This window comes from Branchiostoma floridae, chromosome 4 (assembly GCF_000003815.2).
Source record: "Branchiostoma floridae strain S238N-H82 chromosome 4, Bfl_VNyyK, whole genome shotgun sequence".
NCBI lineage: Eukaryota > Metazoa > Chordata > Leptocardii > Amphioxiformes > Branchiostomatidae > Branchiostoma > Branchiostoma floridae.
In genome coordinates, this window is record NC_049982.1 from 6,679,283 (window position 1) to 6,697,484 (window position 18,202).

Here is an 18,202-nt window from a genome sequence, read left to right on the forward strand (position 1 = left end):
ATCTACGTGTTACGGCGTCATAACCAACGTGGAACGGGGCCTTCTGATTGGTCCGCGGCGCCTGGCTATATGATAATGTACAACAATGTATTTGTACGGCTCGAGTATCGGATATACAGTAATGGTATGTATTGACCCAGTAGCCAGAGATCATGACAATAACACATCATAGACTAATGCAAGTATTACATGACTCTGTCACACATACCACAACAAATACATGTTTTCAAGAGTTAAACATGCAACTGTCACATCTATGATCTATTCAACAAACCTCTCTAGATCTGTAGTACTTGATTTACATGTTTTGTTCATAGACTGATCTGTGAAATGAATTGCTAACACATAACACACTGGATAGACATGTACATGAAACTAATGCACTGTTACATAAAAGCATTTTTAGGGTTCATTTTGGTAATACAGATTTTGTACAGACTGATCCTCAAACACCAAATTCATATCAAATATACAACGTCAATGCCAGTACACCTAAACACCACAAAGGATCATGTGTTTTGATGTGTTGAGAAACTGCAGAAAGCTGTCAAACCTGCATGTTGAAAACTGGGTTGCAAACAATGATTTAGACAAACTGCTGTTGATTATCATTTTTTTCTCTAGTGTATATAATTGAGCAATCAATTTTTGTGTGGAACAAAGTATTGTTAATGTTAATTGTTGCTGCTTTGTATACCGCATGTGTCTTCTTGAAAGTCTTTGGTGACTCTTTCAACATTCAAACATCTTTTTTCCTCATCAGCAATCCTCCCATAGATAACATTCAGCACCAGTGTCAATAATTGAGAAGTACAATGTATACGGCATAATCACCACATAGATAATCATAAAACTATCACCAGTCTTCCTGAACTGCAACTGTGTACAATTGGTCCATATTTTTTCATACACGTACATGTAAGATGCATTAGCTACACTCTCCACTGCAAACAACATTATATTGCATAGATATCTGCAGTTATATCTTAAGGCTTTCGTCACATTTCCAAACCGGGGCCCGGCCGGGATGTTTTAAGAAACAAAAAATTAAAATGTATCCCTAGAAATGTGCACAAATCATGTCCATGAATGTTACTTTGACATTTTGTGTATTTGTATCTTTTATATCATTATTTTTGCTCACGAAAGCTACCCGGCCAGGCCCCGATTTGGAAATGTGACCTAAGCCTAACTTGAATAGCAGCAGAACTTAAGGCCCCCAAGTGTTAGGTGAGCAGACTTGCAACATGATTAGTTTACACCTTCTTATAATGATATCAATACTCAAATATAATGGAGAAGCTTTTATGACATCTAAATGTAACTGGACTAACATAATTCCCATCAAAAGTCTAAAGATATCCTCAATGTTCTTGAAATATACGTTCCTAAATATCCACAGGGTGCACCTGAAGGGTGCTACGCTAGAGATTTTGCAAACTGATGCAGATATACGTAACTTAGCAGTTAACGTGGGTTCACATTTTTCCATGTGCCAACCTACATCTGCTGTTTCTAAAAACGGGGCGTTAAGTGATATTCTAATATCCCTAAATACACCCTTTTTAGAAACAAATAAAAGTTGTAGGACAGTGGTTTCAAACTGCATCATTTTGAAAATTGTAGATTTGAAATCAATGTGAGTTGACTTGATATTCCTGCATACATCGGATAGAAGTTACCCTGTGGATAAAGGTGAACTTTAGCGTTACATATATCGTGACACATTTTATTGAGTCTAGGTGGAGCAATAGAATGTGTCACGAAACCAATTCTGACTTGTAACAGCACCAAAGAAAGTCTCACTGACAGTGTTAACAATACAAAACTGTCAGTGACAATTTTTACACTTTTTCAAGCCATGGTGTTGTGACCTAGACTCCATCCTCCATAGTTAAGGCTAGCTTGTTCTGTTTGCTTGCTATCTAACCTCTACCAGGCTTACTACAGGGGTCGTAGAATTCGGAAAAAAAATTGGGAAATTCCTCAGCCAACCAACTCCTCTGGTAGCTAAACTTCCCTGGCTTTTCTCCCTACAATAGCGAGCGTAGTCAGTCTGGTAGAGACACTAAGAAACAACCCAGCCATAACTACAGAGGTTGGTACCCAATCAACTGCATCCTGGAACTTAAAGTTACCATAACTGCTCAGGTCTCTTCACTGTTGACTGTAAATGTAAAGCGTTTACAAGCGGGTGTTGTGGATTGGTTCCTGGTATCCCTCGTTGTCGAAACCGAGGTCCGTCATCGGCACACCTGTCACCACCGAGGGGCGGGGTATCGCCATGGAAGCAGGGTGGGTCATCGCCAGCATCTTAGAGGGGTCTCCATGACTGTAGTCTGTAGATGGAATAACAATTTGTTAGATTAATCTTTTTATTTAGTACCAAATGGCATCAGATTCTGAGATGCAGCTCAGAAAAATGATAATCCACACACTCTGTGTTAAGTGTTTTCGCAGTATTACACGTAGTCTTAAAATGATTCCAATAATTTTTACATGTGATAAAAGCAAAATAAAAGCAGCATCTTGGGAAGAGTTACAAACTCTTGTCTTCACCAACACCCAACAACTGTATACTACTGATGTTAAATCACTTTTTGTACCAGGTCCTGCTGTTTTACATCATTTAGACACACTGCATATGTCTGAGATACCATTTGTCTGATATGCATTTAAGTCCGTGGGGATTAATTGCTTTTGCAGTAGCAGGAAAATGAATTGTTCGCAGTGGTTTTAAGTCGTGCCATAGACTGTAGTCACATACCGTAACGGAAAAATGTTCGTGGTGGTTTTAAGTTCGCGGTGAAGTGGTCACCGCGGAAAATGATGAACATTTCTGCATTTGCAGTATTGAGATCAAAAAACTTAGAAGTCTTCCAGGGTTCAGAGTAAAAAGTGACATAGAGACATAGTCTGTTCACAGCCTTTCTTTTCCATCTCAACTGTCACTAAACCCTGTCCCCATGTCATCTTTTCCATCCTCAAGTTCTGAAGAGTTTACTAACAGTTAACTCACCAGGAGGGTACTCAGTGTCCTTTGCCCGACACTTGGGCAGTTTGTCCTCGGGGGTCTCCAGGACCCAGCCGTGTCCGTAGCTCTCCTGGGGGTACGCTGGCTCGCCGTGCTTCGGGATGTCCAGGCCTGGGGGAGACAATTGGATATTAACTTAGTATACTGTGTTGTTCAACTTTAACTTAGTATACTGTGTTGTTCAACGGCGTTTGGTGCAAGCAACGACTTTGCCAACTTCAAAATGATTTAAAACTTGTTTTTTCTCCATTGATTGCAGCTTATTAATATCATTACAAAAGCAGCACTAAAATAACACTTATCAGATGACCATGGACAGTTATAATAAATGTAGTAACATTATAAAAACTTGCGGGAGACGGAAGGATTCAGTCGGATTAACAAAAATAAACAAAAGCTACCACTTTCACATTGTACTGTTACGTCGATGTAGGTTAGACATCCAGGTAATAAGATATGCCAAAAATAGTTACTCAAGCAACTGGATATGGTTTTGAAACGGCCAGACGTTTCGGATAGATGAAACGTCTGACGCCATATATGAGAGAATATACAATCCCACCCTCAACAGAAAAGGGAGGCTACGTATGGAACTTTCCGGCACTTGGGACATAGCACTACCCCCCCCCCCCCACCAAAAAAACTTTTAGCTCCTGTAACTAAAACAACAGGAGCGAATTGACTCATTTGCATTAACTGTGTCTTAGCCTTGATATCCTTTGAAATCCAAATTGTCTTCAGCTTGACTTTGGCTTAGCTTTGTTTTCTTTGGAATCCAAATTGTCTTCAGTCTGAATTGTCTTACAACAGAACCTTTCCTATTGGACATCTGAAATTGTCTTCATTCATAGTTAGAGTATAAAAGACCTGTTTCTTCCAGATCTCTTGTGTCACTAACGAAGGATAGTGGATTCTATCCGAAACGCCTGACCGTTTCAAAACCATATCCAGTTGCTTGAGTAACTATTTTTGGCGTACATTGTACTGTTATTATAACAGGGGCCTTGGAACTTAACACCCCTATAATCCCTATATATACTGTTGACATTCTGCAAAATTTAGAAGTTTACTTCAATGTATCACGCTAAATTTAAGTTAACGTTACGTTGCCATAAACCTTAAATGTTTACCTTAAATCTATGTTTTCCTAATAATACATGACTTCTCTACATTAAACAAGAGCAGTACATTTGATAATATGTATTATGTAGAATGAAATGGCTGATAGCATTTTACAGATCAAGAAAATATTCAAGCTAGCCTCAGTGTTGTGTAACTTGGCGGTCACATAGGTCGTGTTATCCTTGTAGGATCGCTAACTTCGGCCATTTTGGAGGACTGAGCCATGCACTACTGTCCTGCAAAGTTCAACAGTCTTGTTGCACAAACGGCTGTGCCGGATCCATGTCGGTGGTTGGTTCTGTCACAACCTGTTTCAAAATCGTATGACGATCGTAGGAATTTGTGATTTTGCCCTTAATTATGACCACATTAGAAGAACTGTCAGCTGTTGAAGACGTTACCTTTCTCCTCGATCTCTGGGTCGACCCTGAGCACACCTGCCAAGCGGAGGAACCCGAACATGGTGGTGGTGATGAGGCCTGTCCACACAGCGATGGCTATCCCACCCAGAATGTTCCACCCTAAACCCTGGGGAGGAAGAAAGCTTTTAGTTACAACTGTACAAGGTGTAACACATATATGTGTTGTTGAACCATATGATATGATGTCACACAAATTTACAGAAGGCATTGCTTTGAACACACCAAATCTAAGGCAAAAGTGGCATCGAAAGATCTCAGCTTGTTTTGCAATGTGACATGTTGAGAAGCAACTACAAAAAAGCTCACACTCTGTTTAACTCTTAACTGGTCTGCATGCTCTTTTACGTTAGGCGTAGGCAGCCTATTTTTATTTCCCGTAATTTGTAGGGAAAACCATCTTATCTACGTAATTCGTAGCGAGGCGAACAAATTTAGCATAATTGCCTTCCCTGATTCAGCGTAAATCATTGTCGGGACCCCCCCCCCCCCATGCAGACATCCCTACTTGACACCAGATTAAGCTAGCCCATTCACTTTTTAGTCAAGCAGAAGTCATCTATAAAATGAAGTTAGTGCAACCGCACAACATTTATTGTCCTCAAATTTAAACAAGTACATGGCTTTGTGAAGCATTCATTTGAAAACCTACCTTAAAAGCCATGGCAGAGCCTCCAGATGTGATGATGCCTCCCTCGGTGGCAAAGATGGGAACTGCGATCACTCCCCAGAAACCTCCTCCGAAGTGAACTGTGGAGGAAAATGTGTTGAATAAAAAAATTAATTTTCCATCACGCTGTTAAAGACATATGTATGTACAATATATACGATGTACATTTAGTGGCTATGTGCTGTAGTACTGAACAAAAACTACCATGTCAAAATATCATTCACCTTCATTGGTACGCGTCAAATTATAACCTTTCCTAGTGACAAGGTGATCTCCTGGTCCTTGTGGCCACTTTATGGTAATCCTATCTAGTAACTGTTATTAATTATTAACATCAATATATTTTTCCAATTGACCCATTATAACACTAAGACTAAGTTTAAAGAATCGTGTCCATACAAACAACCCTACACCTGTCTACTCTGTGAAATGATTTCTTATAGTTCCTTGGGTGAAAACATCGTCAACTGTAGATTAACATTGAAGGGACAGAAACGTCACAAATTTCTGGGGAAACCAGCATAATGAATTCAATTTAAATTGAAGTTCCATCTCACCAGCCACAGCATCCAGGGGGTCATCGACCTTCAGGACCTTGAGGATCAGCTGACTCCATCCGCAGTAGGCGACGCCCGCCACGACACCGATGATGCAGGCGGCCCAGGGGTACACGTTGTTACAACCTGCACAGATCGCAACCTGGGGGGGAGATGTTGGATTTTAAGTGCTGTGACAGGGTTTTTTTTTCTACAGAGGGGAACAATTAAGGGCCCTTACCCAGGGGAACAGATTCTCTGACAAGCATAAATTTGATCTGACTGACCAGGGATGCTACGAAGCTGCACTTGAATTTGTTTGTTGATCAAGAGTAAAATCATGGATCCATCTGTGAGGCAAAATCAGAGTTTCGTCTAATAAAAAATTGCAAGGTCAAAATTGTCAGGCAACTGAAAAAATTGCGGGAGCGATGTGGATGGGGCGTTTGCCCCTTCCACTGTTTTTATAGAATTTACAGTTAAGATGCTGGGCAATTCTATTAGGCATCCTGAGGGGCATGAGACCTCTTTGAAAGTGATTCCTTCCCTAAGGATGCCATAGAATGCCCTTTTTAGGATTCCCTAGAATACCCTTGTGGGGTTCGCTTAAAAGGCTGGGCTGTCTACCAGGCCAGGCTACCTGGCCTGTCTACCTGGCCTGGCTATCACGTCAGGCTACTCAGATCCCCCCATTCATAGCCCCATCATGTGGCACTCAGCCCAAATAGCTGATTGACAGGCATAGTAATTGCTAATCTTCAACCCTGTTAGTGCCCTGGGGTTGGCCTGTCCACTGGCTGGACCCTTCGGGAATGTGTCTGGGAGGCCTTCCTTGCAGCTGTCAGGAACACATTCAAGTACTGTACCAGTACTGTGTTCGGTAAATGCTTTAGGGTGTTAGACCTAGAAACCAGAGGTCCTGGGTTCAAATCCTTTGACATGTCACAAAATCTGTGCTGTTAACAGTACTTTCCCCACTCCAACTTGTACATGTACAAGGGGGTTGGAGAGATTATTGGCAGTGGAAGGAGAGGATTGGGCTCTGTCCTGGACACAAAAATTGTACAGTGGATAACAATCCACAGCCTCAAAAATGCTATGTGACTACAAGGAGGTACATGTAATTATACCCCCCCTTGGTCAGTACAAGTTTAGCTTTACAGTGAGCAAGTGATTTATGCTCTCCCTTCTTGTTGCACAAGCTGAGATAGTTTCTTTTCTAGAAGATAGATATTCAATAAAGAAACAAATTTCTGTTGTTGGCAAGCCCATTCTTACACACACACACACACACACACACACTACACACACACACTTACACACCCACAAACATAAACACAGTGCTGGTACTAGCCTGGATTCCATACCCCAACCTCAAGATATATCTTTCGTGTTGGGGTCTGGCAACATGGCTGTAGAAAGGTTCTCGAAGGCCCGTTGATCAGTGGGAGGAGAACCTAGGATTGATGACCACTCTCACCACAGGTAGCCAGCTACAACACACCACAGTTGGTCAGCAGGCTATCACAGTAGCGAATCAGCTACGTTATGGATTCAAAAAGTACAGTTGGGGGTCTTTAACCAATCATGGCAGGGGTGTAATTACCTCCTGCTGATCCTGTGTTGTTCTATTGGTGGGGTTTTTTGCCCACTATAAGGTGCAAAATTGAGAAGAGTTCTTATGTCATCCTGCCAGACCCCTGCACGATAGATACTTGAGATCGGGCTGGGGTTTGGTAACCAGGCTATGCTGGTACTTGTGTTCCTGACATGCTGCAAGCAAGGCCTCCCAGACACATTCCCGAAGGGCCCGGCCAGTGGTGGACAGGGCAACCTTGGGTCACTGGCACTAGCAGGGTTGGAGATCAGCAATTACTATGCCTGTCAATCAGCTATTTTGGCTGAGTGCCATATGATGGGGCTATGAATGGGGGGATCTGAGTAGCCTGACGTGATAGCCAGGCCAGGTAGACAGGCCAGGTAGCCTGGCCTGGTAGACAGCCCAGCCTTTTAAGCAAACCCTACCCTTGTGGTATGCCAATTGTCAACAGACAAGTCAAAAACAATTATCTCCGGTCACCTAATGAGGTTCAAGTGGTATCAACTAGACAACCACATTAAATGTCAACAAGTGTGCATGTGATACAACCAAGATCAGTCTTGCCCTGCAAGTTGTCATGACAAGAGTGTGATTAATGTGCTGTTTGCAGACAGTCTGGCATAAAACGTGATGTGCATTTACTTAGGGGCATTTCTTGGACAAAATGCACTTATCTAGGAACCAGTTAGGTGGCGCTGTGGGACAAGTTTCGTCTGACTACCATGATTGGCATTACTGTAAATGCATCAATTTGTTGCAGTTTGCCTGGAGTTAATTTTGCTGTAGGGCTAAAGTGGTTTGAATTTGCAGTTGAAACCAAGTAGGTGGGCAGAACACAGTCAGAACAAGCATTTTTGGTGAAGAGGATTTATCATGAAGACTGCCCTTGGGAAACCACCAGTACTGAAAATCTACTGTTAAGTACTGGCCGACTACTGTTTAGTACTGAAAAATCTACTGTCTATCTACTGAATAGTAACTATATAGTACTGTCAATATCTACTAATTATTCACACTTTATGCAAATTTCCAGTACTGACGTAGTAGAAAAACAGTAAATACTCAGTGGAAAATCAGTAAATGATCAGTAGATACTTATTGGGGAAACAGTAGATGAGTACTAAATATCTACTGACACACAGTAGATGACTACTAAATATCTACTGACACACAGTAGATGACTACTAAATATCTACTGACACACAGTAGATGACTACTAAATATCTACTGACACATAGTAGATGACTACTAAATATCTACTGACACACAGTAGATGACTACTAAATATCCACTGACACATAGTAAATATCTACTGACACTGACTACGAAATATCTACTGACACACAGTAAATCCAAGAATTGTAAACAATATGACCCTCAAGCATTCATGGAGAACACAGAACATGTGCAAGTACTCAGCACAAAAGCAGAAAATGGACATTAGCAGTAATTACATCATTTAACTTAAGAAGTAATTTCTTATCAAGTGTTACATGTATGCACATTGATAAGATACTAAGTATAATGTTCAAATAATCCATGCTTGATACAAGATCAAATTGACTTTGGCTTAGAGAATGGGGGGTAAACACTCAGTCAATCATTTTACTCTCTCTGATACATGCTGTTGCATTTACTATTCACATTTAACTTATCATTTCACTCAGTATGCTGTGCCTTGTTCAATGTATAAATTTGTCTAAATAACTGCAGTTACAGTATATGAACAACGAAGGTCATTCTGCTGGGGGGAGGGGGGCAGAAGTGGACTCATAAATTGTTGCAGCCGGTAATTGGACAATGATACATGTAATTATAAATTTGTTGAAACAATCAATGTCTGATTCAATTAACACTGGCTGGGGAGGGGGTATAAACTTTGAACTGGTGAAACAGAACCTGGGCACCAACCAGGTGCAGAAGCTGCCTGTAACATCCAACAATTCTCACCAACCTGGAGACACTCTCTGCAACAACCTGCTCAAGGTCAGGCATGCATGGGGGAGGGGGGCAGAAGTGGACTCATTGTTACAGTATATGGACTTCAAGGTCATTCTGGGGGGAGGGCGGCAGAAGTGGACTCATTGTTACTGTGTATGAACTTCAAGGTCACTCTGAGGGGAGGGGGGTGGGTGGGCGGAAGTAGTCTCATTGTTACAGTATATGTTACATGTCATGTATCAATTTGTCCAAACAATCATTAATTAATGTCTGATTTCAATTGACACTGGCTGGGGAGGGGGGGGATATTAAACTTTGAAGTAACTTACTTTTTTGCTAAATTTTCCTACCTTTATGTTTTGCTATAATCTTCACAGCATCTCCTTTTCATTTTTACCATAATCTTCATTACCATTAACTTCAAAACTGTCTTGGAGTTTTTATAGATAAAGTTTACACACAGAGAGACAAGCAGACATCTTACCCTGGCTGGCTCCATCTCCAAAATGGAGCCAAAATGCAACTGACATTTGAAGTACAAATGGACCAATCACAGATTGACAATTTAAAGACTGTGATTGGTCAAAAGATATCAGTAGATGTCCAGTAGTGATCTGATTGGTCGATAACTCAGTAGATGGCCAGTAGTTGAACAGTAGATGTCAGTAGTGATCTGATTGGTCAAACTATTCAGTAGATGGCAAGTAGTAGAACAGTAGAATTTTAGTACTGTTCTGACAGTAAAAGAACAGTAGATAGAGGCGTAGTACTTGTCAGTAGTGGTTCAGTAGGACAGTAGAAGTCGATTTACTGAAAATCTACTAAAATTCTACTGTTAGTAGTCAATCAGTACTTAACAGTAGAGTTTCAGTACTGATGGTTTGCCAAGGGTGCAAACGAACATTAAACCATCATAAAAATTTCAATATTTCTAGTATACTGAACTAGACCTGAATGACAAGTTAAAGGATCTGGCCCTTGCCTGAGGGAAAATGGCTTTTCTTTCACTGGGGTTGGTACCTGTACAGAACATCTAATGAATAGAACTTATGAATGGGTTTCTATCATGGGTGAACTTGATAAAGGACAGTTAAGCCCTAATTCCTGATCCCCAAGTTCAACACCCACCATGCCAGTCAGTGCTCCGTTCAGCGTGGTGAGCAGACTCCAGTGCAGATCTCCCAGCAGCCCCACACGCTTGATCACCATGGCGATCAGGCCAGCACTGGAACCTGGGGGAGGGGGGGGGGTGGGGGGGCAGGAAAATAATGTTCAGGTTATAATATTTTTCAGATTGTAAGTCATCTTGATGACAGGTACAGTTACTTCAAGGTGCTCTTCTCATACTAAGTGCTAGGTGGTGCTTCTGCAACAAGCATCTACAGGCTTACTACTTTTCTGACAGAGCTGAGCTGGACACCAAGAACTCTGAGTAACAGTTGGATATTACTTACATTGTTGTTGAACGTTAACTGACACAAGCAATTCCGACTTCAAAATGATTCAAACTGTTTTCTTTTCTCCATTGCTAATGCAGCATATTAATACTATTACAAAATCAGCACTAAATAAAGTAACATTTATCTGATTGCCATGGGCAATTAGGATAAATATAGTAATATTATAAAACCTTGCACAAAAGCACAAAAGGTAAATGTAATTACATCATCTGTCTATGGGCCAATCATCTGAGGGCTGGCAAATTTTCCTTATGAAGTTTTAAATACAGGGTGTCTTTTTTTTTGTTATAGACACTAACACAAGATCAGGATGATGTGATGTGGAGCAGTTAACCAAGGCATATTTAGAAATTTATAGTCTTTATTAAGTTTTAGACTGTCACAGTTAACTATTCTGTAATTGTGTTGAGAGCGCTTTTTCCGTGACTCACCAGAGATGATAGTGTTAGTGATGGCCAGTGCAACGACGACCCCGTCCCCAGGGTTGGAGATGGCGCCCTGGGATCCGCCATTAAACGCCAGGAAACCAAAGAACAGGATAAAGGCACCAAGGGCAGCCAGCTATAAGCAGGGGAAGAATTATCACATCTATTCACACATGGCAAAATAACAAATTGTAAAGAATAAAGTATTTCCAAAAAGCACACTATTTAGTTAAGAAGTCTTTGTTTTAACTCAATGCTGAAATTCTTTTTTATTCTGATTAATCAATCTTCACAGCCACAGCCAACTATGTGTCATAGTCATCATACATCCTTCTTGCATCATTTCCTGGGCATAAAAGAGCATCTTGACTAGGACTGTCTCCAACTTAAATTTTTTCCATCCAACTCATTGTTCGGGAGCCCATGTTGTTGATTTTCCTGGTAAAAGATGTCATTTTAAGCTTATGCATATGTCCTTTTTGGAACGGATGGGGTAAAATCATTTTCCATCCAAACATGCAAATTTCCGCCCCAGGACGGAAGGAGTCATGGGTCCTGGAGACAGCCATGATCTTTAGACACAATCACAATACAATCAAGTACAATCAATGTAGTAAAAAGCACTGCTTCAGGGACAGTTACAGTTGTAAGATGCGTGTAAAATTAACATGCAATATTCAAGAAAGCACTACAATTGTTACATGTAACTTACAGGGACAGTGTGGCCAGAGATCTGGACAGGTTTCCCGTGCTGGAAGCGCCCAATCCTGGGTCCGACCACGGAGGCACCAGCCAAGGCTGCCGTGCCACCAAGAATGTGTACCACACCACTCCCCGCAAAGTCCTGCAGATGATACATAAGAATGTCAAATATTCCACTGTGTTGCTGGTATAAACAGCAAATAATGACAATATATAATGATTTTTCTACCGTGACTTTTTATAAAGATAAGATTTAAGTACACTGCCTGAGCCTTCAGAGCCCACCGGCCCACCCTCAACAGAGACGGAGGGTGACATAGACTTCCTGTTACTTATGACATCCACCTACAAAAGTCGGCGTGTTCCGATCATCACTGCTGGAGATAGAAGGGTCACTCATCAAAGGTTGATGGAGTTCGCCCAATAATTTAGAGGGGTAGTCCCTATAGTCTTAATTCCAATGTTGGAAGTAAAATGTTCATTTTTCTATAACATGTTAATTTGTCTTTTGGGACTATAACACCCCTCCTTAATAAAACATTGTAAAATTCGTATATATCCCAGTGATTTTTTTCACATACAATCCCCACCTTTAATAGAGAAAACAAACTTATTTATGAACTATCAAAACATTACCTGGAAGGAGAGTCCAGTCCCTACACCTGTGAGGAGCCACCCCTTGGGGTCCCAGGCCCAGTGAGCAGCCACAGGGTACACCACACCTGCAATGGAATTTGCATCATAATTACTTCCTCATTCTTCTTCTTCTTTGTGTCCTTTGTCATCCTGTCAGACAATCAGTTCAGAATGAGATGGACTCGGCGATGTGTGACCAGGCGCAGGCTCAGACTGCCACAAGTTGAGCATATAAAAGCAGTTTGTCTCTTTTGCCTTTTAGCAGCCCCCTTCATCTCCATGTCATTTTCAAGTATTGCCCCATATTATGACTTTTTAAAAGAAAGAACGTCTGAAGGGACAAAATGCTGAGTCCTAACTATTAAAGTGTATTTTGTCTGATTCTGAGCATCAATGTGGCCTGCAGGCTGATTAACTTTTAATATTAGGTCTTCGAGAAACCAAGTGATTGAAAGTAATTGCTTTTTTTGTTGCCTTACTTGTAATTTGGTTTATTGATGGTTACAGAAACAAACATTACATTGTTTGTTACCAGTAGTACTGTAATCTCAAAGTTATCAATTTATGTGTTAAGATTAACAATTAGGCTTTAGTTGACTGGCACTAGATATAATACTGGAATTACAAATATATCAATCTGTGTAAAATTTAATTCTTCTTTTTGACTCCTTCTAGAAAAAAAACCTACCAGTGAGCACAGCACAGTACACCAGGTAAGCGCTAAACTCTGTCCTCTCCGCCATGGCTCCAGACACGATCGTCGAAGCGGTAGCCGCGAACACAAAGTGGAAGAACCAATGGGCGTACTGCGATCCCTCGATGCCCTCCAGGAAGAAGTGGCCATGTCCAATGAAGAGGTTGCTGGGTGTGCCAAAAGCGAAGGCGTAGCCGACTGCCCAGTATGAGATGGCTCCAATACCTGTGGGGTTATCAAAAGGTTAAGCTATGTGGCATAGATTTTTGTTGCACAGATTTTCCTTCTAGAAAGAGGTATTTTTACCTATATTAGATAACAGTAGAGTTGAATTGTTACCTGCATTAGATCATAGTAGAGTTGAATCAGGACAGGATGAGTTGTTGAACTTCCTGCCCATTTGTTTAAGGCCAATGAACTTTTATCTGATAAAAGCTCTTTGAACAGACTAACAAGTGGCAGTGGCAATCTTTCTGTCTTGTCTGTCAAGTAAGTAAGTGGCAATTTTCCAATACTAGAAATAAAACGTCTAGACCCTCAGTGCTTATGCCATTTAGATTTCTTAAGAACCATCAAATGAACATTGACCCTTAATATTGCATATAAATCTTAGATGGTAAGTTCCAGCAATACTTTAAAAAAAAGTTGTACAGCAAATCAATCACTCTCCACTAACACTGCATTATGGGCTGATAAAATAAAAACTCCAAACAGTAAAAGAAATTAATTCGTTTACTTACAGACATCCAGGATGTTCTTGAGCAGGATGTTTGTGGTGTTCTTACTCCTGACGGATCCAGCCTCAAGGAATGCAAAACCAGCCTGCATAACTGGAAAGGGCAAAGAAAACATGTCAGGGCCATCATTTCTATACTACACAATCTGTGTAAGGTGCATAGGTGGTCAATGACCCTGCCCCTTGGACTAACAATTGGTGAGTTTGGAGCTAGGGGGATTTTGATGGTACAGTGGTCAACCTTTTAATACTATATACATGTAAGTTACTTGTCTGTCTTCTCTGTCATGCAGTGGAAGATTAGCTAAGCTGTTCATTGAGTTTATATGACCAGCTAGAGTGGTTGAGATCACTTTCATTAAAATTTTTTTTTTTTTAATTTCACCAAATCTTTTACACTAATGCCTTAATGATATAAATGCATTATATAGAATTTCCTGAATTAAGGGTCCCTCCATCAACCTCCAATGCAGACTACACTTCAGAAAGTGTGTGCAGGGACATGCTTGGCATTTCCAAGCAGGTGGTGCCTTACATGATGACATCACCACAGACAAGACTGTCTAACACCTGGCAACTATAAATGATTTTTCCTGCATGAAAAGGTGTGTCTCTACAAGACTCCATAAGTTAACGTCTCTCCAGTTACTTTGGTTATGTAAATGAGGTCACAGAGATGACATCATTGTAGACAGGGGTCACATGATTCTTGCTTAGTCAGCGCATCCAAGTCACTCGTTCGTGTCCCTTGGTCACTAACTGGCACAGCAAGTCCACAAACTGGCTATAAACCCCTCTGGCCTAATCATCTGCATTATCTTGTATTAGGACAATTTCTACCTCCAGTACTAGTACTATTTTAGTATGTACTGGCTGATAGCAAGGAGGTTGAAAAGGAGAACTAGAAAAGATTGGTGCACATTACTCACATGAAGAGACTTGAGACAAAATGACAGGTTTATTTAATAGACCTGTATTGACGAAGTCCACAAAGAAGGTTACATGAGCAATGAACAGACCAGTTGCAGACAGCTCACAATGCCACTCCCAGTATGTCCAGTATGCGGAAGTTCCAGGGGCAATTTGGATGCAGCAGACCATATAAAAATCTATGTATTCGTCAATGCTAGACCAAGAAGACTTTAAAGCTTTTAGTTTTAAACTTAAAGCTCCTTGACAGGACATAATTCTAAAATAAACCAATAAAAATTGACAATTCTGATGAAATCATTTTGAATTCTTGCCTTGAATTCATTTGTGCTCAAGGGTTTTAACTGTCATACATTTTCTTCCAAGAAAGGGAGCAGGTGTATTTCGCTCCATTTTCTTTGTTTAAAAACACAAAAGGGCTTTGCAGTAGTTATCGGCAATCCAAAACCCATGAGAATGGAAATTAAATTTGATCATATCATATTCTATGTGAGCAAATCAGTTTACTTGTAAAGCAACTTTCTGAGTCACTACCCAGCCAAAAAAGGCTAAAACTTTATTGCACCAGGAATTGTCTGTGCAGCTATGTAATAGATAGATGATGGGCGTGGCTTGATTGTGTAAAAATAGGGGTTGCCCCACCCACGGGCCCACAAGGGGATTCCTTTAACACCCAAGGCGAATTTCTTTCACTGTATTTTCTTTTTCAACAAAGGCATGTTGTCTTGAATGGAGTTATGGGCTACTTGCTTACTTACTTGCTTAAGACGAGTCCTTCTGGTCTCGAGCGATGATAGCATTCCATATGTCTCTGTCAGTCATAGCTTGATGTAGGTTGTCAACTCCAAGGCCAGTGTCTTTCCTGAGCATGTCTAAGTATGTTGCTGTCGGCCTACCTGGCCTCCTCTTACCATGCCTGGGCGTCCAGAGTACCAGGTCAGCAACTATTTCCTTGCTCCTAAGGCAGTGTCCCGCAAACTTTAATCTCCTAGTTCGAATCTTGTCGGACAGCTTTGGTATGCCAGCATACAAGTCCTTGTTAGTGATATGCTGTGACCAGTGGACGTTGAGAGCAGTTCTCAGCAACCTCGTATAACATCCGTCCAACTGCTTTTCCAGCTTTGTGGTGAGTGTCCACGACTCGCACCCATACAGGAGTACCGATTCGACAGTCGAGAGGAAGAGCCTCACTTTCAGTTCACGTGAGAGGTTTGATCTCCAGATCTTCTTTAACTTGTTGCAGGCAAGCCAGGCTGCTGCTTTTCTTGCTGTTATGTCCTTTGCTGAACTCTCCATTCTGGACCCCAGGTATTTAAAATCCTTTACCTCCTCTAGGGTACACCCATCACCTGTTTTGAGGCAGTATGGGGTCGGTATGTTGAAAGTCATGTACTTAGTTTTCCCAGCATTCATGCGGAGTCCAACCTTGCCCACAGAACTCTCCACACACCCAAGCAGTTCCTGTGCTTGCTGGATTGCCTCTGATAGCAGCGCTATGTCATCAGCGAAATCCATGTCAGTGACTACCTTTGGGCCAATCCTTCTGCTTCTCCTCCTCTCTACTTGCAGACCAAGTTCTTCCTCCCTACCCTCCACAGCCGTCCTTAGTGCGTAGTCAAGGACAATCACAAACAGATATGGAGCGAGTGTATCCCCTTGCAGCACCCCAGCATACAACTCAAAAAGCTCGGTTTCACCATCAGGGGAGATGACTTTTGCCTTTGTGTCCTTGTACATGCTGGCTATGGCTTCCACTAGCTGATCAGGTATACCATATGCCCTGAGAATCTTCAGCATCTTGCCTCTGTGAATAGTATCGAAGGCTTTCTTGAAGTCTATAAATGTAATTATTGCAGTTAAATTATATGACTTGATGCCTTCGATAAGCCTACGAATTGCAAGAATGTGCCCTACCGTAGACCTCCCCACCCTGAATCCGTTTTGGTTCCGCCTCAGGTGTTTATCCAGTACTGGTCTTATTCTGTTGAGGATCATTCTGTTGTATGTCTTGGCAACAATAGAGCTCAAGCTAATGCCGCGGTAGTTCTCTGTGAGTCTGAGGTTCCCAGCTTTGGGTATGGGTACAATATTTAGAGTGCTCCATTGCTCTGGCTTTTCCCCTTCCAGCAGTGCTTTGTTACAGAAATCAAGGATAATCTCGTCGAGGTCCTTGCATCTTTTCAACACCTCAGGTGGTATTCCATCCTCACCACTACTTTTCCCTTCCACCAGTGATTTCCTTGCCATTTCATATTCTTCAATGTCAAAAGGGCCTTCCTTTATACCAAGATCTCCCAAGATAGTTGGGATTTCCTCTTCCTCGCATGTTATTTCTGGGGGATTACCAAGGAGGTTTTTAAAGTGATTGTACCAGCTCTGTACACGTTCTTCCTGTGAGTTTCCTTCCAGCTGACTTTTCTTTGTCGCTTCCCTGTTTGTTATCTCATTTATCAGCTTCCAGCTCTGCCCATGTTTGCTGTTTTCGTGTGTCCTTTCTATCTCCTGGATCTTTTGTAAGAGATCTTCCTCTGCGACCCTTGTATATGTTTCCTCAAGTCTCCTTCTGGCTCTTTTAAGCTCTTGCCTGTTCTTCTCTTGTGTGTTCTCCACAAAGACTTCATACCTTCTATTGACCTCATCCCTAGCCTGTGACACTCTTGGATCACTGGAGTATTTTGCTGTCTTTTCCCGTTTCTTAATTGGGATTGTTTTCTCCGCAGCTCCCTCATTTGCTGCTATAAACCTCCCATATCGCTCTGTTGCGGTTTCATTTTCTTCCTGAAGGGGTTGAAATCTGTTGCGTACTTCTATGGCATATTGCTGCTGCAGAACTTCACTCCTCCTAAGAGCTCCCCAGTCATACTGCTTCCTCCTCGGTAAACTTTTCTTCTTCCTCAGACTGAGCCTTACTCGAGCTGACACTATTCTGTGGTCCGAGCCCACACTAGCGAATGTGTTATACGCCTCCACGTTCAGCATGCTGTTTTGCCACTTCTTTCTGATCAGTATGTAATCCAACTGGTATCTGTTTCCACCTGGGCTCATGTAAGTCCACAATTTCCCAGCTTTCTTCTGGAAACGCGTGCTGGAGATGATAAGACCTTGCTCTTTTGACAACTCTAGTAGTAGCTTACCATTTCTGTTCGTTTCGCTGTGGAAAGTATACTTTGCCTCCTCAGATCCTATCCTAGCATTAAAGTCTCCCACAACCATTAGCACGTTGTGTGCTGGGATAGACTGTATTGCTCTCCTAAGGCTGTCATAGTGCTCGTTTGTAGTTCTTCATCTACGACATTG

At 41.6% G+C, this 18,202-nt stretch overlaps 1 protein-coding gene across 1 annotated transcript in view; it reads right to left on the reverse strand.

Moving 5' to 3' along the window:
• Positions 1-2,114: 2,114 nt before the first annotated feature.
• The window catches only part of LOC118415015 (putative ammonium transporter 1), a 17,677-nt gene continuing 1,589 nt past the window's right edge, over positions 2,115-18,202 (reverse strand). Inside the window, exons 2-12 of the mRNA XM_035819385.1 lie at positions 13,980-14,069; positions 13,234-13,464; positions 12,546-12,631; positions 11,920-12,051; positions 11,214-11,343; positions 10,451-10,554; positions 5,803-5,944; positions 5,228-5,325; positions 4,558-4,684; positions 3,020-3,145; positions 2,115-2,339 (exon numbers count right to left, since the gene is read on the reverse strand). Of these exons, the coding sequence (XP_035675278.1) occupies positions 2,185-2,339; positions 3,020-3,145; positions 4,558-4,684; positions 5,228-5,325; positions 5,803-5,944; positions 10,451-10,554; positions 11,214-11,343; positions 11,920-12,051; positions 12,546-12,631; positions 13,234-13,464; positions 13,980-14,069 (1,421 nt within the window). The 3' untranslated portion in view covers positions 2,115-2,184. The remainder of the gene's footprint in view (positions 2,340-3,019; positions 3,146-4,557; positions 4,685-5,227; positions 5,326-5,802; positions 5,945-10,450; positions 10,555-11,213; positions 11,344-11,919; positions 12,052-12,545; positions 12,632-13,233; positions 13,465-13,979; positions 14,070-18,202) is intronic.